General features: G+C 56.1%; 1 protein-coding gene and 1 long non-coding RNA gene across 3 annotated transcripts in view; one reads left to right on the top strand and one right to left on the bottom strand.

Moving 5' to 3' along the window:
- Positions 1-247: 247 nt before the first annotated feature.
- SRRM3 (serine/arginine repetitive matrix 3) overlaps positions 248-26,497 on the top strand; it is a 30,277-nt gene continuing 4,027 nt past the window's right edge. The window contains exons 1-10 of the mRNA XM_070362515.1: positions 248-480; positions 5,642-5,743; positions 12,349-12,477; positions 12,598-12,678; positions 13,172-13,201; positions 13,668-13,730; positions 13,834-13,869; positions 15,918-15,968; positions 16,516-16,620; positions 17,193-17,370. Coding sequence (XP_070218616.1) covers positions 248-480; positions 5,642-5,743; positions 12,349-12,477; positions 12,598-12,678; positions 13,172-13,201; positions 13,668-13,730; positions 13,834-13,869; positions 15,918-15,968; positions 16,516-16,620; positions 17,193-17,370 — 1,008 coding nt within the window. The remainder of the gene's footprint in view (positions 481-5,641; positions 5,744-12,348; positions 12,478-12,597; positions 12,679-13,171; positions 13,202-13,667; positions 13,731-13,833; positions 13,870-15,917; positions 15,969-16,515; positions 16,621-17,192; positions 17,371-26,497) is intronic.
- LOC138985549 (uncharacterized) lies at positions 19,180-26,398 on the bottom strand. 2 transcript variants are annotated; one of them, XR_011462588.1, is made up of 4 exons: positions 24,097-26,398; positions 23,045-23,201; positions 19,911-20,036; positions 19,180-19,316 (listed from the first exon to the last, which is right to left on the bottom strand). It is a non-coding gene; the product is annotated as an uncharacterized lncRNA (long non-coding RNA). The 2 variants fall into 2 exon arrangements; XR_011462587.1 differs by having other exon boundaries at positions 23,045-26,398.

The following is a 26,497-nucleotide window of genomic DNA, read 5'->3' as shown; positions in this document are numbered from 1 at the left end:
TACCGATGGGGACAGCCCAGTGTCCGATGCCCCCTCATGCCCTGAGGTGTGACCCACAGGTGCAAACCTGCCACCGCCCGGCTCTGCAGCCAGAGTGGAAGCGGATTAGAGCCATGAGTGGGCCTTTAAATCTCCAGGATTAACCCGCTCCGAGAAGAGCTTAGAAGGTGGCCGAGAAGTGACCATCCCGCCGGGTGTCTGTGTCTGTCCCGCAGGGCCGAGGCCAGCCGCTCCAGGGGCAGCCACTATGTCATCCACCGTGAATAACGGGGCGGCCAGCGTGCCGTCCCCGCCCGACGCGGCGAACGGTTTCCCGCAGCCGGGCGTCTCGTCTGGGGCCTGGCCGCGGGCAGAGGAGGAACTGCGCGCCGCGGAGCCCGGCCTGGTGAAGCGCGCGCACCGCGAGATCCTGGACCATGAGCGCAAGCGGCGCGTGGAGCTCAAGTGCATGGAACTGCAGGAGATGATGGAGGAGCAAGGGTGAGCGGGGAAGGGGGCGGGGCGGGGCTGTGGGCGGGGCCGGGAGGGACTCGAGGCGGGGCCAGGGCGGGGCCAGCGTTGGGATCCCGGAGCCTGAAAGGTCAGAATCTGAGCTATTGCAGGCCCAGTTGAACTTTCATTCATGTATTACTTTATTCTACCAATAAGCTGTCTTGAACTCCTGCTCTATATAAAGTTCTCATCTGGGCTTAGAGTCACAGCAGCCAAGGAGACACAGCCCATGCCTTCGGGAAACATCCAGTCTGGTGTAGGAGAGGGGCATGTAAACGTTAATGACAACTCGAGGCCTCAGTTTTCCCATATGTAAAATGGGTGGTTCGAGCTGCCTGGTCTAAAGTTAGGTGCGGCAGCCAGGCAAGAACGCACAGCGGGCTCCTACTACGTGTGAGGGTGCCTGTGATTTCAGCAAGGGAATTCCAGCCAGCAGCCACATCCAGAAGCTTAGATTTCACCCTGTCTAGTTCGGAGAAGGTAACGGCACCTCACTCCAGTACTCTTGCCTGGAAAATCCCATGGACGGAGGAGCCTGGTAGGCTCCAGTCCATGGGGTTGCTAAGAGTCGGGAACGACTAAGCAACTTCACTTTGACTTTTCACTTTCATGCATTGGAGAAGGAAATGGCAACCCACTCCAGTGTTCTTGCCTGGAGAATCCCAGGGACGGTGGAGCCTGATGGGCTGCCGTCTATGGTGTCGCACAGAGTCGCACACGACTGAAGCAACTTAGCAGCAGCAGCAGCAGTTCAGAACCAGGGGCACACAAGTGGGCCAGATGCTGTGCTGGGCAACACTGGTCCCCAGAGCCGAACTGGAGTCACTTCCTCAAAGACCCCTCTCCCAACCCCTATTCCTTCCCCATCTCAGAAGGGAAACAGGCATGTTAACACCAACTCCACCATAAAATAGGTTAGAATCAGGATTATAGAGAGGACAGCAGGACAGGAAAGGGTCAAATGCTTCAGGAGCTCAGAGGGGAGATTCTGAGAGAAGACATTTGAATGGGCCTTGAAGGATGAGTAAGAGTTCGTCAGGCTGAGAAGGAAGGATTGTGCATCAGTCAGTAAGGATTTAGGGACCTCCCCTGAAAATCCAGTGGAGACGGGACAGCCATCATATGTGGAACTGGAGGCAAAAAAAAAAAAAAGAGAGAACAGAGTCATTCCCATCTCTACCGCTCCAAGGAAAACTGGATTTCCCAAGGCTCCTTTCTGCATCTGCCTGAGTACTTTGAAACTACTGGGCTTGCTGTTGAGGGAGTCAAAGTGGGGAGCAGGGCCTGCCTAACAGGCTGGCACTGTCAGTGAGCTGAGAAATCAGGAGGGCCAGTGCATTAGTGCCTGGAGCCACCTGGGAGCAGACCGCCTGTGTACAGCTGTCCTTCCAAACCACACCTTTGTCTGTTCATCCCCAAGAGGCAGCCAAGACAAGGCTCACTCGTCCCTGTGGAGCCCAGAAGACACTGAGGCTCAGACAGAGATTGTCACTGCCACCACAGGCCCTTAGGAAGGCAGGGCCAAGGCTGCCAGGCAGGGCGGCTTGTAAGAAAAGGGCACAGGAATTTGGTGTTCACCTCCAGCTGGAGACCAGGTCGGGGTGGGGAGGATCCCTGCAGAGAGGAATGGATGGGTGGAAAGCTGTTGGAGACAGACAGAAAGGAGACTTCCAGCTGGTAATGAAAACAGGCTTGATGAGCTGTGGATGTGACCAAAGAAATGAGATCCCCGGGGGTTAGGATGGGGAGTGGAGTATCCTTATACAGAGAGAGTCCCAGACCTTAATTAAACCTGCAGATCCTGCTGAATTGAGAGACTCCAGGAGTGGAGGGAGTGTGGGCGGGTGGGCGTTGCTAGGGAACAGACGCCTGGGACAGATTAGAGCCAGCCTTCCGTGCTTCGTTCTAGGAAAATACCCCTTTCCCCACACAAGCCCCGCCCCTTCTCCCTCACAGAGCCCTGCCCACTTCCCCTCACAAGCCCCGCCCTCTTCCGCGCACAAAGCCCCGCCCCCCTCATGGGGCCCTGCCTCCTTCCTAAGCCCCACCCTCTTCACCTAACTTTCCCCATAGGAAAGCCCTCCTCTCCCCAACCTTTCAGAGAACTCCTAAGGGCCCTCACTCACGGCACCCCCTCCCCACAAGTCCCCTATCTCCCCCTGCCGTGGCAGGCTTATTATCTCAGGGGGGCAGCCTCAGGTGAAGGGGGATGGCACTTGACCGTGTCTAATCCCCTGGCATCAAAGGCACATTCCTCGCTGGGGTGTACCCAACAGGTCGTCTCCAGATATTCCATCAGGGGCCCTTCCGCCACCCAAGCCCTCACTCCAGGTGGTCCTTAGACTGGGGTCTCCTATAAAGCCAGCTCTCCGGTTATTAACCCTCTCCCTCTGCCATCTCTTAGCGGCTGCCGCGCCGGTAGACGCCACAGCCACTCTGGAACCCAACAGTCGGGGCTTCCAGCTCTGGCCTGTGACCTTGGGCAAGCCATAGCTACTGGCCTGTTAAATAGGGGGTTGTTCTGAAGAGCCTGTGGACTAAGGCAAGTACAGGGCTCCAGCACCCTACTCCAGTCCCCAGAAAGTGCTCCACAAACACTAGGGATCTTTGCTCTGCTAAAAATCCAGTCATTAATATCCGTTTCTAGAAACACTGGTTCATTCGCATTTATTTACCAGGTTTGCAGGCATTTGACAAATATTCCCGCTAGTCATGGAAACACACATTCTTTGGCCCCATTAAAAAGCAATCCCTTTCTTAATACTGATGGATGGTGGCTAATTCACTGGTGATGGATGCTGCCTTTGGTGCCATCTTCCTGGGCAGTCTCTATGGGCAGCCCACAGTCCCTGAGGAGACGGGGACAAAGCCCCCAGCCTCTAGGAGGTGATGTTCCAGGCTTGGCCCCAAACATCCCCCTCCCCACATCCTACCCACCATGCCCCTTCTCATGAGGACCATTGAGCTGGGCTTGGAGCTTTGAGCCCTCCCCTCTCCCTGCTCTATTTCTTCATCTGTAAAATGGGCCACTACCACCACAAACATCCCCCGCCCCCCAGAGCCGTGATGAAGATCAACTTAATGACCAAGGAAGTGATTTTCTAGGAAATGCTGGATCTGGGCAAAGGCAGGCAGAAGGAGACATTTTCCACTCTGGAGACCTCTTTTAAAATGTATTGTCCCCTCACCCCACCCCAGCCCCAGAGGGCAACCCAAGAAGTCCCCAGAGGAAAAATGAATTTGATGCATTTTTCCCAAATGGTGGAAGTGGCAGCGAGGGAGCCAGACTGGCTGGGGAAGCAGCTCAGCCAGGAGGCTGGGGTGCTGAGACAGGCATCCTCGCCCTGCCTACCCTCTTCCCCGTCCGAGCCCTTGACAATTAGCCAGCCGGGCCTCCTGCATGCCCTTGAGTTGGCAGGTGCTGCTACACCCACAGGGCATGGAAGGTTTGGGTACCAGCCTCCTTCTCCATCTCAGCCTTTGCCTCCTGGGAGAGCAGAGGGGAGAGGTTCAGGTGATTATGGATCCAGGACCCTGCTGACCTGGGAGGGGTCTAGGGTAGAAAAAGGCAGAGAGCCTGGGACAATTAGACCCTCTGTCCCCATCGATCTGGGACAAATAATCCTCAATCACCACCATTTCTTGAGCACCTACTGTGTGCTAGGCACTGTGCAAAGTGCTTTTACGTATTATCTCCCTTAATCCTACAAGAATATTGAAAGGCAGGTTACTATCCCATTGCACAGATGTACAGACTCAGACTAAGAGAAGCATGTGGACTTGTCCAAGGTCACAGATCTAGAAAGTGGGAGCACTAAGATTCAAAAACTGTCGCGCCAGAATTCAAAAGCATTTTTGGAGGCCCCATGTAGCAGGCAAGGTGCCAGATGCTGGGGACACAAGGTCAATTCAGACAGACAAGGTCCCTGTCCTCGGGGAATTCCCAGGCCAGTGCAGGATGCAAAAGAGTCAACAGATGAAGACTAGCCCAGAAACCACTCCTCCAGGAGGAACCAGGAGGCTGAGGTTGCTATGGAAACACAAATGTTAGCACCTAACCTGACTGGGGAGGCAGGAGGACTCGTCCTGCTGTAAACTTCCCATGAGTCACATCTTTGTGTTCAGCCATGGTTATTTCCACAGAGTAAACCTGGAAGTTAATTTATGAATCAAAAGCTGTATTCCTTTTTTTTTTTTTTTAAGGTTTTTGAAAAGAATTGCGAAATTGCTCTCCAAAAAGGCTGAATCAATCCCAAATGCTTGTTGAAGGAGAGGAGGGAAGAAGGGAGAAAAGAGATGGGGTCCCTAACAGGGAAGGATGTACCGTTTTCATGGATAGGGTTTGGGGGGTGGGCTTGCTGTGTGCACAGAGAGCTCATAGCCACATGAGAGAGGAGGTGGGACTCCAGTTCCTATTTGGCCACCATCATTTCTGTCCAGGGCGGCCCAGGAGGAGGAGAGGGTGGGAACTTAGGAGACAAGACTCAGTCAGCAAAAGCCACTGACAGCTGGTGTGTGCTGGGCACAGGGCCAGGGGCTGGGTGAGCACAGACGCCCCAGGGGTCAGCATGGACATGGGCTGGGAGGCCTGGACAGCTGTCACACTGGTGGTCTGAGAGAGGTGACAGCGACCCCAGGATGCAGGAACAAAGTTGTGGAGTAGATGATTCTGGGCTTTGGTCCCCAGCCTGAGACTGGGCTCAGGGAGGGAGGGAGAGCGGAGGAGAGAAGTCAGGAGCCTCCATCCAAGGCCCAGACTACATCCACCCACAACCCCATCCCAAGCTGGGAAGCCATGGATCTACCCCTGGGATCCTGGACTGGCTACTTGGCAGCTTGACCTTGTAGAGGCGGGGATGTGCTGAGGACCTCCCCAGGAGGTCTCCTCACCTCTGGAAACACTCCCTTTAGTTTATGTGTTGGTTTGCCTGGTTGTTGGTTTAGTTGGTTGGTTGACTGGTATGGTGCAAAATGGGTTGGCTTTGAGCTTCCCCAGTGCTGAGAACCTTGTTGGTGGTGTGACCTTGGACAGGTCCTATCAAGCTGGAGAGTGCCCACGTGACTGAGAGCTGGGAGGAGAGGCTGGGGGGGCAGGTGGGGAGGAAACCAGAACCCAGACTGCAGCTCTCACCTTCCCTGTGCCCCGCAGGTACTCAGAGGAGGAGACCCGGCAGAAGGTCAGGACTTTCCGGCAGATGCTGATGGAGAAGGAGGGAATGCTCACCAGGGAGGACCGGCCTGGGGGCCACATGTGAGTGCTGCCAGGGTGGGGAGGCCCAGGGCAGGGGAGGGTGCAGCCTGCGGCCAGCCCTGGGCAGCCTTTCCCAGGGCTCACTCAGGTGGTCAGGGCTGGAGGTGGGAAGAAAGAAGAGGAGGCGGAGAGGGCGCGGGTCTTGTCCACCGGAAGCTCTGGCCTGGCCCAGGGCACTAGGCAAGAGCCGCTGGGCACCTGGGCATCACTGAAGTCCTCTCCCTGCTGCCTGGGGTTCTATGTCTGGCCCAGCGGTGGGAGAGAGAGCCCAGATCTCATCTCTGGGAATCTTGGGCTGCAAACCAGGAGACTAGAGAAGTGTTCTGTCCTCAGTGTTGTTACTGGCTGATAGAGTAGTCCCTCCGCCCCAACTGTTATCACCTAGATAGTGGCCTGCAGAGTAAACACGGATGCTGGAGAGAAATGACCAGCACACCAAAAGCCATCACTGGCTCGGCCAAAGGCCCATCCAGGAAAGAGAGCACAGGCTCTGTAGGGGTGACGTCTCTGCAGCTGTCACAGGACAGGAGGAGCACCGGGTGCTGTGGGCTTCAGATAAAACAAGGAGGTTACAGGGAGGCAGACTTCATCTCGGAGAACCATCAACCACTCGAAACCATATAAAGTGGAGCAGCTGCCGTAGGAGGGCGGGGCCGGCCTGTCCCTGCAAGTGTCCCGATGTGACGGCAGGGTGGGCATCTTGCTGAGACCCTAAGTCCCTGGGCACCTTTGTTGGCAGGAAAGTAAAACAGCAGCAGCGCCTTCTGAATGCTTTTCCTTGCTGTTGTCTTGAGGGCAAACAGCATTGCAGAAGTAGATGGACTTCGAAGACAGGGAAGCCCAGCCTATAGAAATTGTAGACTATTTCGGGTGGGGGGGTTCCCCTGCTAACCCCACTTAGCCTCACTTCTCTGGCTTGAGCAAGAGCGCGAAGCAGAGTTGGTGATGGTGATTTTCCCTGATGGTCCAATGGTTAGGACTCCACACATCCACTGCAGGGGGCACGGGTTCAATCCCCAGTCAGGGAACTAAGATCCCAGATGCCACATGGTATGGCCAAAAAGGGGGAAAAAAACCAAAAACCAGAGTCACGCCAGCCTCAGGCTTGTGGGGGTTTGTGGGTGCTCTAGGGGAGCCAGGCTCAGCCGGCCTGCTCTCTCCCCACAAGGTGGGAAGAGGTCACACCACTACCACCGTCTCCCGAGCCTCCCAGAGCCCACAGCACCCCCTCAGCAGGGGCTGTGGCTGACTCAGAAACACCCCGCAGGTTCATCCCCGCCCCCAGGCCAGGGTGAGCTCCTCCCTTCCTTCCCTTCTCAAACCTCCAGACAGCCAGATCTGTCCGCGCTGCCCGTACCACCTCCAAAACCATCAGGTCCTGCCTGTCTGACCCGTGCCCCCTCAAATGCCCCCAGGGCTCCTCTGGAAAAACAGCCACCCTCTCCCCTTCCATCCAGTGTGAGGGCAGGAGGCCTCTTCCAGAACCTACCTTTGCCACCTTTTCAGGGCCCTTCCAGTGATAACCGCCCCTCCAGCCCACACCTGCTGCTCTACCCTCCCCTGGGCTCCTTCCTCTTAGTCGGCTTCTGGTCCTTCCCCAACCCTGCTTTCTCCTCCAGCCACCAGCCCACACGTTTCTCTCTTTTCTCCATCAGATTTCTATAGAGCATGTGGTACACGTTGTCTCCACTTCCTTAAGCCACGGAGATCTGGCTTCTGCCCCCATGACTCGCGTGACCTGCTGCAGCTGTCTGAGTCTTGCTTGGCCTGGCCCGGGCACCTCTGCAGGCCTGGCCTCTCCTGGCACGTGCCACCACTCCATTTCCCTTCTGGAAACCTGCTTTCCCTCTCCCTGGCTTCCAAGAGTCAGCCCTTTGTGACTGTCTTCCTGCCCCTCTGATGGCTTTCTGCTCCTCCCTTCCTCCTGCCCACTTCTAAGGTCTTGGCTCCCCACAAGGATCTGCTAGGTCCTCAGGTCTCCTTCCCTCTTCTTCCTGGGGATCCCATCCATCCCCAGCTGGAACACTCTCCTGTTAGTGGATGACTACCAAGCTTTTTCCAGTAGTCCTAATCTTCTCTTTCCTTGAATGAATGAATAACGCATTTGAGAACCAGGACATGTTGGGAAGGAGGTCACAGAAAGGTTCCATTGTCCGAAGAAATGTCTTGAGGGTCTGTGCTGTACACCCAACCCTGTACTAGTGCTATGAGGCGGGGAGGGAAGAAGAAAAAGACACGCTCCCTGCTCTCTGGGTGGAAACACAAACCTCCAAGGAGGACTCCTGCTCTGGAAGCAGGGGAGAATAGACTTGGCAGGGTCCCAGGACCCTACTAAAATGTCAAAGACATAGAAGACAAGTTTGTTAGCAGTTTGGTTGGTGGCTCGGACAATAAAGAATCCACCTGCAAAGGAGGAGACCTGGGTTCGATCCTGGTTCGGGAAGATCCCCTGGAGAAGGGAATGGCAACCCATTCCAGTATTCTTGCCTGGTGAATCCCATGGACAGAATATCCTGGTGGGCTACAGTCCATGGCGTTGCAAAGAGTCTCATATATTTGCCCCATGCTATGAGGAGCTATAGGAGAGGCCCCAGGCCTGATTTATCTCTGTTCCTGCCACCCCTGCCCCCTCCCCCCAGCCCCAGTAGGCCTGGCACGCAGGCTGAGTGAGCAGAAAGGGCAGCCCCTTTGCCTGGAAGCCTCCTTCTCCTCTTTGTGAACTCAGTCATCTGTCAATTGGCCATTAGGCTCCTGGCAAAAGGGAAACAGAACTAGTTAATTAGTGAAACTGCTGTCAGGAGGAAGAGCATGTAACAGGCATCTCTTCCCAGGTCAGAGCCCTTCCCGGGAGCACCGGTCCAGCAGGAGTCGCGGGTGATGCTGGGTTCAGCCCCGATTGACCCTTGGTCCCTCTGCAGTGGACTCTGGCTGGGCCTGCTTTGGTCAGCTCTGTGGGGCTCGGTGTGTTCTGTCACTGGGGAAGAACGCCTCCCCTGCCTATTCCACAGACGTAGTGAGGAGTAAACTTGCTAACAAATGTGAACTTAAGAGCAGAAAACACTAAAAAGATCTAGAATTCAGTGCAGACACTCACAACTGTGTCTACAAAGCAGGCAGGTGGTGGCTAAGCTAACGTCCACAGTGAGGAAGCCCAGCCAGTAGAGTCCAGGGCCGGCCTGTGTGCACATGAATCTCAAAGTCAATTGCTTAGGTGAACTTGCATTCTTAATCAAAGGTCCCCAAACCATAGATATTTCTTTCCCTCTCTGGGGCCTCAATTTTCTCATCTGTGAAATGGGATCATACAATTTCTCTAAATCAGGAATTGGTTCTGAGTGGAATGTGAACCATGGAGAACCATTTATACATTAGAGAACATTCTCATGAGTGGTGTTATTTGTGATATATATTATATTATGAGCCAGGAAGGTCAGAACAGGAGAACCCAGTGTTCTAGCCCTGAGAGAGCCTGCAAAGTGGACGTGGTGGCACCAGCTACACAAAACCAGCAGTAGAGGCCTCAGCCTAAGTCTGTTTACATCCCTGGAACTGCCAGGACAAGTCTTAACCAGAAGGTTCTGAGACCTTGTATGTCTCTCCAAACATGCATCTCCTCTATGCCTGTCTATTTCTTTAAAATTTTTTTTATTTATTTGGCTACATCGGGTCTTAGTTGCGGCACATGGAATCTTCATTGCAGCATGCAGGATCTTTTTTTTTTTTTAGCTGCAGCGTGTAAATTCTTAGCTGTAGCATGTGGCATCTAGTTCTGTGACCAGGGCTTGAACCTGGGCCCTCCTGCATTAGGAGCACAGAGTCTTAACCACTGGAACACCAGGGAAGACCCCATGCCTGTCTTTCCATGCTTCCAGCAGATAAAAGATCCCAAGTCAGCCTCTTAGAAAGGTCTGGAAAGTAAGAGAGGTCAAACGATAAGGTCTCAGGGAGGGAGGATGGGGTGGGGCAGGGGTGGGGAGCCCTGTCCCCAGCACAGGGGTAGAAAGGAAGGACGTGTCTAGGGGTGCAGCCAGCGCAATAAGGAGGGCCCAGTGAGGGCCTGGACTTAGTGGCTAACCCAGCTCGATGTCAGAAGGCAAGAAAGGATTCCCTGCCTTCTGTCGGGATCAAGGGAAGTTCCCTCCTCCCACCAGCTCACCCACACAATGTTTGTGGTGCCCTTAAGTTTTGCCAAATGGGATTTCTTTGGAAGGAATGATGCTAACGCTGAAACTCCAGTACTTTGGCCACCTCATGCGAAGAGTTGACTCATTGGAAAAGACTCTGATGCTGGGAGGGATTGGGGGCAGGAGGAGAAGGGGACGACAGAGGATGAGATGGCTGGATGGCATCACCGACTCGATGGACATGAGTCTGGGTGAACTCCAGGAGTTGGTGATAGACAGGGAGGCCTGGCGTGCTGCGATTCGTGGGGTCACAAAGAGTCGGACACGACTGAGCGACTGAACTGAACTGAACTGAAGGTGTATGTGTCAGGCATTTGTGTGGCTGAGGGCTGTGTGGGCATGATGGGCCCTGGGACAGGCTGTGGAGTTGGAGATTTCAGGGACAGGAAGTAGGAGGCCCCTGGCTTCAGGAAGAGGAGCGTGGAGAAGAGAGGAGAGGTTTGAATGAAGGGATGTGTGGGTGTTTGGCTCTGTGGGAGCAGAGCAACGACATGACCGTCCATCCACCCAGAAAAACCTCTTGTAACACCTGTGTGACTTCTAGGCTGCCAAGGCCAGGACCATGTTTGGGATCCAAATAACATTCTTTTTTTTTTTGCCGCACTGTGAGGCATGTGGGATCTTGATTCCCTGACCGGGAATCAAACCTGTGCCCCTTGCAGTGGGAGCAGGGAGAATGGACCACCAGGGAAGCCCACCAAATGACATTCTTGACACAAGCCTCAAGGCTAGCTAACCTCGACCAATTTGGGTTACATTCTGCTTTCTTTTTTTTTTTTAAATACAAAAATCAGTCTTCAAAGAGCTACTTAGTGGGTGCTCTGCTGGAGTTTGTGCCTGAAAATCTCACCTTGTAGCTGTGATCTTGCCCAGTCTGTTTCATGTGTCAAAACCACTTTTCTCCCTGGAAGAGGAGGTGTTGGTGTGTGAGTGTCCAACTGTCTAGCAATGGTGACTGCGCGGAAGACCACAGTCGCGGGCCAGGCCTCCTGTCAGGAGCTTCATAGCCAGACTCATACTTAATCCTCTCCTCAAAGCTGGGCTATTCTTTTCCCGGTTGTATAGATAAGGACCCAGAGGCTCAGTGAGCGTGGTCATGCCTGGATTCAGACCTGTCTGTGTGAATCCAAAGCTCATGTCACATCTTTAATGCTCTGCCATCCCAGCCCTGGCCTCCCTTGCTCTGGGCAGGAAAAGGATGAGCCTGGCAAAACTAGGCTCCATCTGGGAGGGGCGCTGTCTGAGCCGGCGCAGGAATGAAAAATGCAAGATGTGGGGCCATCACCCTGGACCTGGGCCTTTGGAGGGTCCGTTTCTGGGCGTGTCCAGTAAAAAAACAAATTTGGACAACATCAGGACTTCAGGGAATTGTCATAACCATCCTATAAGATAATTAGGATTCCCCTGTTGAAAAAAGAGGCTCAGAGAGGGAGCGAATGTGACAAGCACTGGGTCACACAGCGACTCAGGGACAGTGCATAATTAGGGCACATGTGCAGCTTCAAAGCTCCCACCCTTGCCTTAAGCCCAGCAGCCTTTAAGGACAAAGCACCCGCTTGTCCAAGTGCCCTCCGGGAGCAAACGTCGGTGGCAGAAGATGGCTGGGGGCTCCTGAGCCCGGGAGCGGGGACCAGATGCCGCGGTCCCTGCGGAGTGAAGGGGAGAGCGCGGCAAGATGGATGGGGAGCCCCGGAGGCGGGCAGGGTGCCGAGGCCGGCGCCCGCTGCCACTGGGCAGTGATTGATGACAGCCCGACAGCGGGAGAAGAGCCGCCAGGCCTCCGGAGGCGGCGGAGAGGAGGAGAGGCTATGAATATTTCAGAGAGGCAGCGGGGCTGGAGGGAGGACCGGGCCGGGGGGAGGCGGGGAAGGGGCGAGGGGACCGCGGGATTAAGGAAGGACAGATATCAGAGACGGGGGAGCTCAGAGAGGGGGAAGGGTCTCAAAGAGAGAGCGGGGCTCGGCGGCGGAAAAGGGGTGCTGCGGAGGGGAAAGGGGCTTGGGACGAGGCCTCTGGGGTTAAGGGTGCAGGGGGGCTCAATGAGGGGGACTGAGGCGCAATGAAGGGGACCGAGGGGCAAAGAATCCGTGTCGGGAGGGGCCTCAGCGAGGGGAGGGGCCTCACTGAGGAGGAGGGGGCGCCCAGAGGGTGAGAACCTAGAAGAGGGGGCTAAGTGAGGGGGGAGGGCTCGGTGCTCCTCTTTCTCTTCTGCAAAATAGGGCACGGTTGGTTGGTTGAGGATGGGGACAAAATAGAGCAGCGCTGAGGCTGGCGCCCCGTGAGGGAGGCTCCCGGTGTGGTTCCCCAGATCCCCCCCGCCATGACCTTCGAGGGGTCGGGGCCATCCCCACCTCGCCGCCCCGGTCAGCGGGAAGGCGCGGCCGCCGGGCAGCAGGTGCTGAGCGTCCTTGTCGCCGGCAGCGTGGCGGAGACCCCGCGGCTGATCGAGGGCGCCGAGCTGGGCCTGGAGTACGCGCCCTTCGACGAGGACGACGGCCCGGTGGACTGCGACTGCCCCGCCTCCTGCTATCGCGGACACCGGGGGGACAGGTCAGCGCCCGCCGCGGCGGGGGGTAGGGGGTGGGGGCGGGGGCCGCGGGGGCCGCCCCTCCCCCGTCACCTCTGCCCTCACCCCCCGCCCCGCCCCACCCCGCCCCCCTTCTCACCCAGGACCAAGCACTGGTCCAGCAGTTCCGCGTCGCCCCCTCCCAAGAAGAAGAAGAAAAAGAAAGGCGGCCACCGGAGAAGCCGGTGAGAGCCGCACCCACCCCCACCCCCACCCCCCCGGGCTGGAGGCGTCGGGAAGGGCGCGGGGCCCCAGGTGCCCATCCCCGGGCAGGCAGGGCTCTGACACCCCGCACTGTGGGCCCCGCCCCTCAATGAGCCCCTCCCCTTCACCAGACCCTTTCCCCCACTGAGTCCCCCCTCCCCACCCCAATGTCCAGCCACCCCCGAACTGCACAGGCCTACGACCCAGCCTCACACCTCGGACCATCTGCTCTTGGTCCCCAGCACCCTTCAGCAGGGGTCCTGCACTCCTCCCCAACACCTCCCCCCCCCCCCCCCCCCCTCCACCCTGCAAGTGCCAGCGGCAGGGGAAGAGGGGCTTGGCTGGGGTCACCTATGGCTCCCCATCTCTACACGCGCCTTCTCCCCTGTCCTAAGTAAGGCCATGGCAAATGTCTGGAGCCCACACTAATCCCATCCAATTGTCTGTCTCCCCTTCTTTCTGCCCCACCCTCAGCAAAAAGAGGAGACTAGACTCTGAGTGCAGGTCAGTGATGAGGGTGGGGCAGGGAGGGTCCAGCTGGGCGGGGAGAGGATGTCTTTGGGTGGGAGAGGGTCCAGAGCCATCCCCCAGAGGCTGGAGGCTTGCACCTCAGGGCCTGGGCACCAGCCCACATGCCAGCGCTTCCCCGCATAGGCCAGAAATACCATCACTGGAGCCTCTAACCTTTGGGTTTGAAACAGTCCTGGCTCACAGTGCCTAGGAGCCTGGAAAGGTGACGAGGGGACAACGCAGGCAGCTCCATCAACCTCTCTCAGAGACCTAGTGGACCCTCAGGGCCTTGATTCGCTGTAGGATGGCAGTTGGCTTGAAGCCCTGGAATCCCCTTTCCAACTTCAAGGCCCCAGGTTCCTGGGCTTTCCCAGCCATCTCCACCACCATGCCACCCCCACCCATCCCGGGGCCCCAGTTCACTATACACACCCACCCATGCCTGTCACTATGTCCGCAGCTGTGGGAGCTCCTCACCCCTTCGCAAGAAGAAGAAGAGTGTGAAGAAACACCGCCGAGACAGGTACCCTCTGTCCCCAGGGGCCTCCGCTCACTTCCGTGGGACCGCCCCCCACCATGACCAAGGCTGTGCGTGGGCTCAAGAGAACCCTTCTGTGGCCCTACAGGTCTGAATCTGGGTCCCGGAGGAAGAGGCGGCACAGGTGAGTGGCGCCCCGTGGAGGTGAAACAGGAGGACATGGACAGAGGCCAGTGGCTGCCCTGCAGGGCCCGAGGAAGCCACGATGGGAGGAGCGTTGCCAGGGTCCTGTCCGCTTCATCTTCCCACACCAGGGACTCCTCCCCAGAGCCAGACAGAGCGCTGGGGGAGGAGGAAGGCCATCACAACTCTCATTTGCCCCATGAGTCAGCCTTGCCTTGGGAGTCCCAAGAATGTCCAGACAACACAGTATATCGATCCAGTGTCCAAGGGATATATCTGTGGAGGTGCCAGTCGGGAAGACAGAAACATAAGGACCCCAAATTCGCAGAGAAAGGGCCTGCAGGCAAAAGGATCTCCCTGAAGTAGAAAGGCTCAGTGAGTAGGAGATAGGGCAAGCAGGCTGTGCCTACATGTGAAGTTTCTGGGGGGCCGGTGCCAATCCCCAACAGGCCTAATTGCCAGAATGTGAAACCTCCACTCTGTGGGGCTTGGAGCCAGAAAGGGGCTCTGAGCACGACAGCAGGACAGTGACTTTTTCAGGACGGATTGCAGAGAAGGAGGCGTAAGGCCAGAACCCAGGTAGAGGCAGGCATGTGGAAAGTGGAAGAAAACTCAGCGCGGAGGACAGCAGGCTGTGGGGCAGTCACATCCCCACTGTTGGCATTGGAGCCAGACCCACCACCCCCCAGCACCCCTGAGGAGGGGCAGAGTTCTCAGTTCCATTTCCAGCAGTGAGCATTTGCCCATGGCCACACCTTAATCCCAGAGCTTCCCCGGTGGTTCAGCGGTAAAACAATCTGCCTGTATTGCAGGAAATGCAGAGATGTGGATTCGATCCCTGGGTTGGGAAGATCCCCTGGAGAAGGAAATGGCAACCCACTCCAGTCTTCTTGCCTAGAACATTCCATGGACAAAGGAGCTGGTGGGCTATAGTCCACGGGATCACAAAATAGTGGGACATGACTGAGCGACTAAACAATACCACCACCTAATCCTGGCTCTCCCAATCCCCCGGTTTCCCATCTCCCCCCTCCCCTGCCCTGCTCCAGTCCTTCTGGGCCACTGGGGGCCCCTCCTGCCCCTCAGTGGTCAGCATCAGCTTGCATAGATCCTCTGTCCCATTCCCGTCAGTCCTGGGAAGGACCTAGAGATGAGCTGGAGCCAGACCCGCTCCCCATGGGGAGCCTGAGGCCCAAAGCAGGCAGCCTGGGTTCTAGAACCCAAACCTCTAGAATCCTGGGCCTGCCCCCGACCCACTCTGCTCTGAGGTGAAACACATTCTGGCATTTCTTAGCATCACCTTGTTTCTGGTCAGAAGGAGGCATCTGTTCAGGGCTAGAGGGATTGAGCAGGAGTCTGGTGACATCAAGGAGAGTGGGGCTGAGAGACCAAAGGGTAAGACCTTAGAAGCCTGAGCAGAAGCTTCTTGGTCCATCTTGGTCCATCTCAGTCAAAGGCAGAAGGAGCTGGGCTGAGGGGCTCATCCCAGACAGCAGGATGAGATGGAACAGGAGCCAGAAGAGTAATCCCAAAGCAGGAAGATCATTAAGCCCAGGGGAAAGCATTTCTTTCCTAAGCACCAGGCCTGGACCACATAAGACAGAGGGGCAGGAGGCCTGGACTCTGCCCTAGAGAGCCCCGTCTGAGGGAACCCGAGGCCCAGGGGACACAGATGAGGTCTGGAGGGGCCACCCTCACCATGGCGACTCATCAGAGGGGTCTCTCCCAAGACCAATGTCAGACGGAAAGGGCAGGTCACCCCTCCTTCTGGGGCCGTGGTCACATCTCCTATGGCACTCCTGGGGAACAGAAGTGGGGCCCAGATGCAAGGTGATCCAGGCCAGGACTTACAGGAGAAGGAGGGAAGAAGGCCTGGCAGAGTAACAGGGACCAAAGCAGTGGGGTGGGGTGGGCAGGTCCACACCAGCCCAAGAGAGGAGCACACCTCAGGACCACACCTGGACACAGCCCAGGGCCCCCAGGCCCCACCCTCCCCAGGCCAGCTCCGGGCTCAGGCTGTGCTGTCATGGTAGTCTTTGCTTTCTGTAGATCTCGAAGCCCCAAGAGCAAACGAAAAGAAAAGAACAAAGAGAGGAAAAGGTGAGTACCCTCTCCCACTCTCCAGACCCTCAGCACGCACTCCCATCCCCCTCAAAAAAACCCCCTGGCCTTCTGGAATCACAGAATCAGGCCCCTTGAAGATAGCTCATTTTTGTCCCTGCTGCCCAGATGGAAAAATTCAGACCCAGAGAGGAAGCGGAGAGTGCCCCCTCTCCGCCCCCAGCGCAGTCATAATACCAGCTGAGGGCCGAGTGAGATCCTGGGAGGCTGGGATTGCCTAGAGAGAAGGACGCCTTTTTCCTAATACTGACAAATGACCCACATGGACTAGCTCTGTACCCAGGATGGGCACGGCTTGTGTTATTTTTGTAGGAGACTATGTGGGGGGAGGTATGGGGGCCATGGGAGGAGAGGGAGGCTTTGGAGGTGGAGGTTATGGGAGGGGAGAGTATGGGGGTGCCCCCCATGGGCTGTGGGGGCAGGGGTAAACTACATGAGGGATGGAAGCAGGGGCTTCCATCAGGCCTTCACAGGGATCCCCCAGGGAGATGGGGCAGAACGTGAGGGCAGCCGATTTCTCTCCCAGGCCACACACAGAGTCCCCAGGCCGCAGGTCCCATCGTCACAGCAGCGGCAGCTCCCACAGCCCCTCCCTGTCCTCCCATTACAGTAATTCCAGATCACCCAGCAGGTAGGTGCCAGGCTACCAGGGGGCTCTCAGGGGTGGCCGAGCTCGCTTTCTGCTGGAGAGAGGGTGCCTGCAGTCCCCAAGGCTGGTTAGTGGCGCTGGTGGACAGACAGGAACAGCTCAGTGGGTAAATTTACTAGGACAGCTGTGCTGAGCACATGCGAGGTCGCTTCCGTCGTCTCCAACTTTTTGTGACCCCATGGACTATAGCTTCGCTATATCCCCACCAGGCTTCTCTGTCCATGGGATTCTCCAGGCAAGGAGACTGGAGTGGGTTGCCATGGCCTCCTCCAGGGGATCTTCCCCACCCAGGGATCGAACCCTCACCTTTTACATCTGCAGCTTCGGCGGGCAGGTTCTTTACCCCCAGCGCCACCTGGGACCGTGGTACTGCCCTTGCCCAAAGGCGCCCCCGACTGTGATTGGGGACCAAGGCAATGTGAGGGCTGGCAACTTGCTCTCTCCCTGGAAGGGTTTCCTGGCGAAGGGAGGGGGCAGGGGAGGGGGTGGGGGAGGAAGGAGGGAGGGGCGGGAGCTTGCAGACCGGGCGTCCCACGCCGGCTCCCCCCATGCAGGCTAAGCCCCAAGCACCGAGACGACGGGCGGAAGACGGGTAGCCAGCGGTCCAGCGGGAGCCGGTCGCCGTCCCCATCCGGCGGTAGCGGATGGGGGTCGCCCCAGCAGAACGGCGGCAGCAGGCAGCGGAGCGGATCGCACGGGGGCCGCCCGGGCTCGGCGCAGAGCCCGCTCGATGTACGTACGCTCGGCTTTGCGGAGGGTTCCCGCGCCGCGCGGGCTGCGCCGAGCGGGGTCGGGGGCGGAGCGGGGTCGCGCCGGGTCGCCGCGGGGTAGGGGCCAGTGAGTGCCAGGGGGCCGGCCGCTCCCCGCTCCCCGGGGCCCTGCCCGCACCAGAGCGGCCAGGAAGGCCGGGTGGTTTCGCCCAGTTGGCCTTAGTGTCAGGGTGAGGGGAGTCTGCACCCCTGACCTTGGTACACTGAAGGCCAGAGCAGGCTGACCACTGGGGCATCAGCCAGTTGGGTAACGAGCTGAAAAGGAACCCAGGCCTTCGCCCCGCTTCCCGCGGGCGTCTGGGGGTAGGAGGGGGCGTGGACTGTGGTAGGGGTCGCAGTTGGGATACAAGGTTCAAGAATCAGGACCGCCCCCCCCCTACCCCCCGGGCGTCATTGGCGCCCTGAGTCTCCCTCTCCCCACCGATTCCTTTCCTCCTCTGGAGAGCCCTTCCTTCCTCAGCCCCCTCACAGCCCCTCTCCCTCGTCTGTCCCCTTGCATTTCTGCAGTCCCTGCTCCAGGGAAAACCTGTCCTTTGGGGGCATTGCTTAGACAGGGGTCTCAAACCTGCAGCTTCACTTCCCTCGGCCCATCCTTCCTAAGGCACCTCCCCACACACACGGCTCCCTCAGAGGTGCTGTCCCCACCCAACCTCTAGGAGGCGCACAGACTCCGGGAGACCCATGGGCGGTGTGGTGACTGGTGAAGAAGCCTTTCCTGGGTGGATGGGCTGGGCCAGGGTGGGAGGCTCTCCCAGGTCCCCCCAGAGGCCCATATCCCCTTTTGTCTGTCCATCTTAGAGTCCAGGGTGGAGCCCCTCACAGGGAGAAGGGGACTGCAGTGCTGGCAGGGGCACCGGATGGGCACAGGGGACTTGGGGTGGGTAGGCCAGCAGGTCCCACCCGCCCCAGACCTCAGGTCTCAGCAGCAAACATGTACGTGTCGGTCAGTTTCATTTTGATTTTTGGCTGTTTCCTTTCACTCCTTTTCTTTTCTCAAACACCCTTACTCCTATGGCCTCAGCGAGCAAAGCCAAGGGCAGCTGACAAAAGGCTCTGAGTCTCAAGATGGTTTTTATTTAAGGACATCCCCTGTCTTGAAACTGCCCCACCTGGACAGGGTGCCAGGCTCCTGGGCTCCGAGGGGACTCGTTGGGCTACGTAGGGAGGATCACTCCCGTGTCCCTGGGTCTGTCTAGGTGAGGGGAGAGGGCTCACAGAGGTAGCTGAGGGAGGCCAGGAGAGGGACTGGTGCCACAGGCCACAGAGGAGACATCCAACTCAGACAAACCCCATAGAGCGTCCCCATCCCCAACCCCGTGGGCACAGAGCTGGATTAGAACAGCGCCCCAGACACCTTCTCCTAGAAACTTCCTATCTTCTGATAGGCCAGAAATGCAGGTTCTCTCCATCAGGGCCTTCCATCTCCCCACCCCGCTACCCCCGGCCCTGGAGGCCCGAACAACAGCCAGAAAGCACCCAGGGCCTGCGCAGACTTAATGGCCAATTAAGTAAAACCCCAGGAGAGGGCAATCACGGAAGGCCGCCTAGCTTCCGGCCGTGGGGAGGAAGCCTCTGCAGCACCCCAGTCCTGTCTCCCTATCAAACACAGGAGTTGGCACTGCCCTGGGAGTTTTCTAGAAGACAACACTTTGTTACTCTTCCCGCCAAGCATGCCCCCCAGATCCCCTCTACCCCTTGCGTCCTAGGAGGTCTGGGACTTCGGAACATCCCAGGCTCTCCCCCGAACCTCATCCCCTCTTGCCTGCAGATCCTTTCAGAGGAGTGAAATGACATGAGTTCTCATTCCAGGGAGGTGAGGTGGGCTCTGGGGTCACAGACTTTGGCCAGTAACCAAAAATGTCTTTGGGAAAAAGTACCAGAGGGTGGGGTGGTATTCTTGGATGCTACCTTTAAAAAAAAAAAGAAAAAGAGAGAGAGAAGCAAATGGGAAAAGAAAAAGCTCACCGTTTTTTAACCCCGTCTATGTTTTTGTTTGTTTTTTTTTTAGCCTCCCATTTGAAACGTGGTAATACTGTGATTCCATTTCTTGTTTAGCCGGCAAGGGGAGAGGGTGGGGAAGTTTATGTAATTTTTCCTGTTATTTTGTTTTTCTTCGTATTTCCTTTCTTTTTTTTCATTTTGTGACGTACAGAAATGCAAAGCATCTCTCGGGTTTTTTTTTTTTCTCTATCTTCTATGTTGTTCTAGAATTTTGCTTTTCTGTGTGTTTCTGTGGGGATTGCTCCTTCTAATGCAGAGGTGGTTTTTGAATCTCAAGTGAACATTAGTCATATACATATCTATATTTTTTTCCTTTGTAATCAGGATTTAAAAGGGAAGATAACTCTTAAAAAAAAAAAAAAAAAGACTCCTGTACCAACAGCTCCTGCCAAACCTTGGGCACCAGCCAGCCCTCCCCTCCACCTCAGGGCATAAGCTGGGACTGCTTCAGCTTTTAAATTAACAAAAGATGGCGCATCCATGTCTCAGTCTATAACGAACCTTGGCGAGAAGCTGAGAAACACAGGGAAGGCAAGAGGTCATCATCCATTGCTTCCCAGAGCCCTGAACTTTCTCAGTGCCATTCCTTCCAGGTCTCAGATCCTTAGGAGGCCCTGGAGCAGGGACCTGAAGACACACGATAGAGTTTAATTCAGGTGAGGGTTGCAAAGCCAGATACTTTCAGGCAAAAGAAAAAGTCCATCCTGGGCTAGACTGAGTGCTAAGCTCCCAACACATCTCTTAGTCATCCCATTCCAGGGCAGAGGTGGATTTCTGGGTTCTGCTGTTTATTGTTCCCTGCGACTCAGAGAGGTCAAGTGACCAGCTCAAGGTCATACCGCTTTTTAGAGGTTGATCCAAAAGGAGACCGCAGCCTTCTAACCTCAAGACTCCCAGGCACAGCCAAGATGTGGGAGGGTTGTCAATAGAAAACCCACTCCAGGAGCCCTGAGCAAGGGGAGGAGGACGTGGGAGGTGGCTGCTGGGTGTCTCAGCTCTTGCTTCCCTCCCTGGGGATCCCACCAGGTGTCAAGGCCGGCTTCCAGCTCTCTCAGCCCCCCAGCACGGGAGCCTGCCCGCACCAAAACCAGCTGTGGGTGGGCCCAACATTACACAGCCCAGTTCTACACGATTGGTGCCTCAGAGACCCACAGAGCCCTGCGCCCCCACAGTTTCCATACATGTGGGGAAATAAACAGGCACAGAAAGGGAAAGGAGTGACTCAAAGCACGCTATGTGGGACAGACGAGGAAGATGACTTCACGGGACAAGTCCTTCCACCCCATCTCGCCTGCCTCCCTCCACCCCCAAGAACATGCTTGCTAGCTCTGCCCTCCCCAGCACACAGGCTGCAGGTTTTGCAGCCTTAGGCAGTAGGGCCACCTGCCTGGGCTGTACCTGCCCCTAGTGTTAAAGGAAGCCTCGCTGTTTGGTGAGGATGGCAGAGGACTTTGGGAGCAAGGCCCCCAGCCTCTCTCTGGCCTGTGCCTCGGGCTCAAGTCTCATCATCTAATGGGTGGCCTAGAGTGACTCCAAGAAAACGTGCCCATGGATCTCCCCAACCTGCCTCATCTCAGCCTCCCCCTCCCACCCTACCCCCACAGGAAAGAGCAGTGACCACAGCTGTAGGGCGGCAGTCAGGATAGGAAGGGACATCTTGGCATTTCTTCCAGGATGAAGACAGAAGGGATGAATTTTGCTAAAATGATACTGAAGCCAGGGGTAAAGGGGAGTTGAGGCTGAGCCAGTCCTCCAAATTGAGTCCGTGGTTGCCTTCCCTTTTAAATGCATGATCCCTTTCACCCCATCAGTCCACTCTGATCGGCCTTGTTTAAACAGCTTTTCTCTTCTGTCTGGGTCCACCTTCCCCTCTGTCTTCCCCCCCTCTGTCTGTGTTTCCTTCTGCCCTTGTTTCTCTGTGTCTCTTGGTCTGTCTGTCTCTATGTGTGTCCCTCTTTCTCTTCCTCACCACCTCTCCCCCTGACTTGGGCCTCTCTCCCCATATGCTGCCAGCCCCTCCTTCACCCGTGCTGTGGTTCTGTTCCCATCAGCTGCTTCCTGCATGCCCTCGGGAGGTTTTCTGTTGTTTAGAGTTAAGGAAAGGTTGACTCTTGGAGCGCGTGGGTTAAAAAAAAAAAAAAAGCAAACAGAAATGGCTGGGCAGGATCTCACTCCCATCCCTGGGACTAGACCGAAAGCCGCAAGGCTGCCCCCCTTGCCGATTCAGAGGGGGAGCACAGCTTAGCGTCACTGTCTTCCCGGATTCTGCATTCCCAATGCGGAGACCTTCTTTTCTCTTTTATTATTGCATTCCCGTCCCTGACCACTGAGAAGGTAGGTATTCCGGCTCCGCTGTGCGCCGCTCCCATCTCCAGATAAGCCCCGCCACTCTGCTTGGTTTGAATGTGGTTTTCTTTCTCTCTCAATCTCTCAATCTCTGGTTGGTTTTTCTGCCCCTTCCATTTTCTTTCTTTTAGTGACTACTCATTTGTAACTTGCATTTTCTCCAAATGAGCTGCAAAGCTGTGTTTCCTGGTTTGTCCTTTAGTTTTCTTGACTTTCCACACCCCCCACCCCCACAGCTTTTCTGGTTCATTCTACCCTCCTTTCCCACCTTCCCCTTCTTCTTCTCCATCCCGCCCCCAGCCCCTCCTTCGTGGCCCTCTCTCTCTCTCATTTTGTTGTCCGAATGCATTTCTGTGTGGTTTAGCATTCTGAGTTTGTGTTCCCTTCCTGAATTGTATGCTTCGGTCGAGCCAACTTGATTTCTGTTTTCTGGAGTAGCTGTTAAGCCCCTGACCCTTCAGCCCTGCCCATCCCCGGGGCCACCCTGGGCAATGAGCAGTGTTGGAGGGGGTCTGTGCTGGGCCTGTTGGCCTCCAGATCCTGGAAGAAGCTCTGGCTGAGGTCAGGTCTAAGGAAACAGTTCTGTCCCACCCTCCAGGGCCTGCTGGACCCCTTTGGTCCTGCCCTGGCGGCAGGTGGAGCTAGCAGGGAGCCACAGACTCTGGGGTGGTAGCTGGCATCAGGGCTGAACTGCCTCACTGCTGTATCTTCCAGGCATTAAATGGTAGTTGAACTGCAGGGGCAACACCAGCTGGCCAGGAACAGGTGCCGGAAGTACACAGTAGGATGCCTGCTCGGCAGTCTCTGTGGGGCAGTCTGAGAGATGGAGAGGATGACTCTCAGCTCACCTGCCCACTGCCTGGACCATAACCCAACCAGACCGGGACTCCCTCAATCCCCCAGCGTCCTTCCATTCTTCCAAATTTGAGCTAAATGCGGTGCCCCAGTGCAGATGATCCAGAAGGGACAGTTAGCAAGGGCCAGGGTCCCCCCAAGATGCTGAGGCAGAACTAGGCCTCGATCCGCGGACCTGGGACTCCCAGCTCAGTGCTCATCCAGGCACGCGGAGGATCAGGAGTCGGTCCTCAGGGACCTCACCTCCCCATACTTGCCCTTGACACTGTCTCCTGTCCCACCTGGGAGCCGCTGCAGAAGTTTGATATCACAGCCCTTGGGAGGCCTCAGCAGGGCTCCATCCTGAGCTTTTGACAGGAGAAAGGCTGCCTATTCATCCTCTCCTTCCCACCCCCATGTTGGCCCCAGAGGTAGGTCCTGGGGAGGTCACCCACCAGAGCATCCCTCATTCCTGGGTGGTGCTGGAGGGCAGAGAAGGAAACTGCTCAGGGAGGGAGAAAGCACTGTTGGTCTGCTGGAGGAGACTCTGTCCCAGCCTCATGGGAGAGTGGAGGCCTCACTTTCAAGGAGTATCCGATGTGACCAGGGTTCCTGAAATGGGATTTTCAGATGCTGAGTTAGAGGGGGTAATGGTTTCAGATGCTCACTTGTTCTTGTCCTAAAGGATACCAGGATCAGATGAGCGCCCTCTCCCTTACTATTCTTGTCTTTCCCCCCCAAAATGTCTTACATAATAAGCAAAAGATGGCAGGTAGCAATTGGTACCAAGGAGCAGAGAGGCTCCTGAGAGCAAGGCTCAGAGGCAGGTGAGGTCCTTCATTCCTGCATGCACACACTAGGCCAGCACCTGCTGACCCTCCTCCATGCCGGGCCCCATCTGGGTGTCCATGCCAGGGAGAGGCAGGCAGACCTGGGTTCACAGCCCCCACCTGCCAGGCCGGAGGACTGACAAAGGTCACTCAGAACGATGCGAGGGAAGAGATGAACCATGGATAAGGAGCTAGTTCCTGCTGGTCATGGTACCCCCAGCCCTGGCACAGCCTGGCTCAGTCCACACCAAGGGAAGGAACAAGGATCTGTGGGATCATAGAAGAGAGCACCCAACTCAGGGTGAGGATCAAGAGAGGCTTCCTGGAGGGAGCGGCCTTGAGCTAGGGTAGAGGACTGATAGGAATTAGCCATGCTGTTGCCTGGAGAATCCCAGGGACGGCGAGCCTGGTGGGCTGCCGTCTATGGGGTCACACAGAGTTGGACACGACTGAAGCGACTCAGCAGCAGCAGCAGCAGCAGCAGCAGCCATGCTGTGGGAAAGAAAGTGAAGGGGAAAGAGGCAGGAAGGGACAAGAGTCCCTAAGAGCAGGCTCCTGGAGATGTTTGGAGGTCCTTGGCCACCAGTTCTGCCCAGCTATGAAGTTCCATGGTGTCTGGACTTGGATGTCCCTAGACTTCTGGGAAGAATAAGAGCCCAACTGGAGATGAGGCTTACCCTCTGGCAGGATCAGGGTGATTCTTTCTCCCCGGCTTCTGGAGGCATGGATGGATCAGGGTGAGACGGGCTCTAGAAGTCTCCCCAGGGAGGTGCTATCTGCTACCCTGTCCAGCACAGCCTTCCTCCTATCCTCTTCCATCTGGGGACTTGGGTGATACCTCATGGGACCCCAGGCTTTCCTGCCCTGCTCTGACCCTATTCATCTGTAAAGGGACCATGAGTCATTTGACCTCTGAAGAGAACCTCTCAACCCCTGTACAGGCCTACCAAGCAAAGATCCACTTATCCCCCACGATACCAACAGAGAAACTGAGGTTCTCAGAGTTGACCACTTCCTTAAGGTTTCGTAGCGAACTCAAAGCAGAGCTAATCCCAAGGTGTTCCACCTTGCCGGTTAGTATCATCTTGGGCTCTGGCAGCCATTTGCCTTGAAGGAGGTGAGAGGGAAGTGGAGAAGAGCTTGGACTTCAAGACATGCTAAGCGGAAGGCATCCAGATCCATGCTGGGGTGTGGTCCAGGGGCCTGGACCTTAGTGGTTAGGATCCTGGAGACGTCTTTCTCATTTGCCTCCTCTGGAAGGAAAAGGATGCTGGATAACAGAACCTAGTTCTGGGAGCTTGGGCACTGGGGTGGAGGGGGTCTATGTTAGAAGAGATGAAGGTCTCTTGGTGATGTCTACTGAGAATGGACTGCCATTTCAGAGGGGCCATGGCTGAACACTCCAGTCTCCATGTCTCCCAGTAGAGGTGAGCTGGTGATCAGGAAGGTCAGGGTACTCAAGGGGCACCCCAGTCCCCAGTGATATCCACTCTGCCTGCCTATGCCTGCCTCTGCTCTAAACAGAAGCTCTCCCAGGCTTCATGGCCCATTTGGCTTTGAACAGCTGCTGTCCCCACTATGGCTGGTGTTCACTGACTGCTGCACCCACCAATCACGAGCTAGCTACGCCCTGCCCCGAGTGGGGCTGACTTCTTGGTTGATGGGTTCATGCTTGCACAGAGAGGTCTTGACACCCCCAATCCCCCACACGACCTCCATCTGGAAGTACCCAGGGCCATACCAAGGAAGCCACACTCCTTCTGGTCCCTGGCAGCAAGGTGCCCTGAGACGTGGCAGGTGGTTTTGCTTTTCCCTCCAAAGAGGCTGCCAAAGGAGCTTGGCCCAGAGCCTGCCCCTTTCCCAGGACTCCCTGGCTGGGCCCTGGCCCATGTAAGGGCCTGACTTCCTACCTCAGTAACTTGTATCGAGGCCGTATTAGATGCCAAGTTCTGTGATAAAAACTGAGGTTACAGGGGACTTCCCTGGTTAAGTAGTTAAGATCCTGCACTTCCAATGCAGGGGGTGTGGGTTCAATCCCTGGTTGTGAAATTAAGATCCCACATGCTGCTCAGTGTGGTACAGCAAAAAAAAAAAAAAAAAAACTGAGGTTACAAAGCTGACTCCTACACCAAATTGGCCCTGAAGGTACTCATAGTCAAGTTGGTGCTGGTGACTGAGGGATGGGGAGGAATGAGGGACAGACAGACTCACAGACAAGTACAATCAACTGTTACTGGCCAGAAGCCCAAGGACAGGAGGAAGGGTCAGTTCTGTGGAGGGAGGGGGATGGAAAGGGGAGTCAGGGAATCCTGGAACATTTGCTCTGGAAGGGACAGCCAGAAGCAAAGTCTGGTCCTGTCATTTCATGGATGGGAAACTGAGGCCCAGAACGGGCAAGCAACTCGGCCAGGGTCACTCAGTGAGGTCGGTAGTGGCAGGCTCTCAGAGCTCTGGTTCCCAGCCAGGGCGCTTTCCGGTTTTCTGTAGCCTGATCCTTGTGTCCTGAGTCCACTTTCGGAAAAACATTCCACATCTCTATCCAGCGGTCGCTCCAGAGGTGACCCCTGGGCACAGGCCCAAGGAGCCGGGCGCTGCCGATCCTTCCTCCAGAGGCGGCATGGCCTCCTCCCGGCCTAGAATGGGGTGGTTGCGTTTCTCTCTCTCTCTCTATCTCTCTTGCATTTTTGTGAATCTAATGATGAACTTACGCTACCACACTTTTCCCTTCTCTTACACATCTTACCTACTAAAGGAGGAAGTGCCACTTTATTGGTAAGTGGACGTTAACCAAGAGGGACTTAAAAAATCAGAACTTAAAAAAAAAAAGAAAAAGAAAGGAAAAAAAAGAGAGAAACAGACAGTCGGGTGCTACTGACAGCTCCACAGATCTCTGCAGGGTCGGAAAACAAAGAAAAAAAAAATGTTAACAGAAAAATGTCAGTTCCCCAGGAGTTCAGACATTGTTTTTGATTTTTGGTATCTAATGACATTTGTGGATTTTTTTTTATTTCTGTTTTTCCTCCCTTTCTTCGGTTCAGTTTTGAGTTCAGTTGTCCCGCCCCGCCCCCACCCCATCTG

This window comes from Bos mutus, chromosome 25, assembly GCF_027580195.1.
Source record: "Bos mutus isolate GX-2022 chromosome 25, NWIPB_WYAK_1.1, whole genome shotgun sequence".
Classification (NCBI taxonomy): Eukaryota; Metazoa; Chordata; class Mammalia; order Artiodactyla; family Bovidae; genus Bos; species Bos mutus.
Note: the sequence above shows the minus strand (reverse complement) of the source record. Positions and strands in the feature narration are given on the sequence as shown.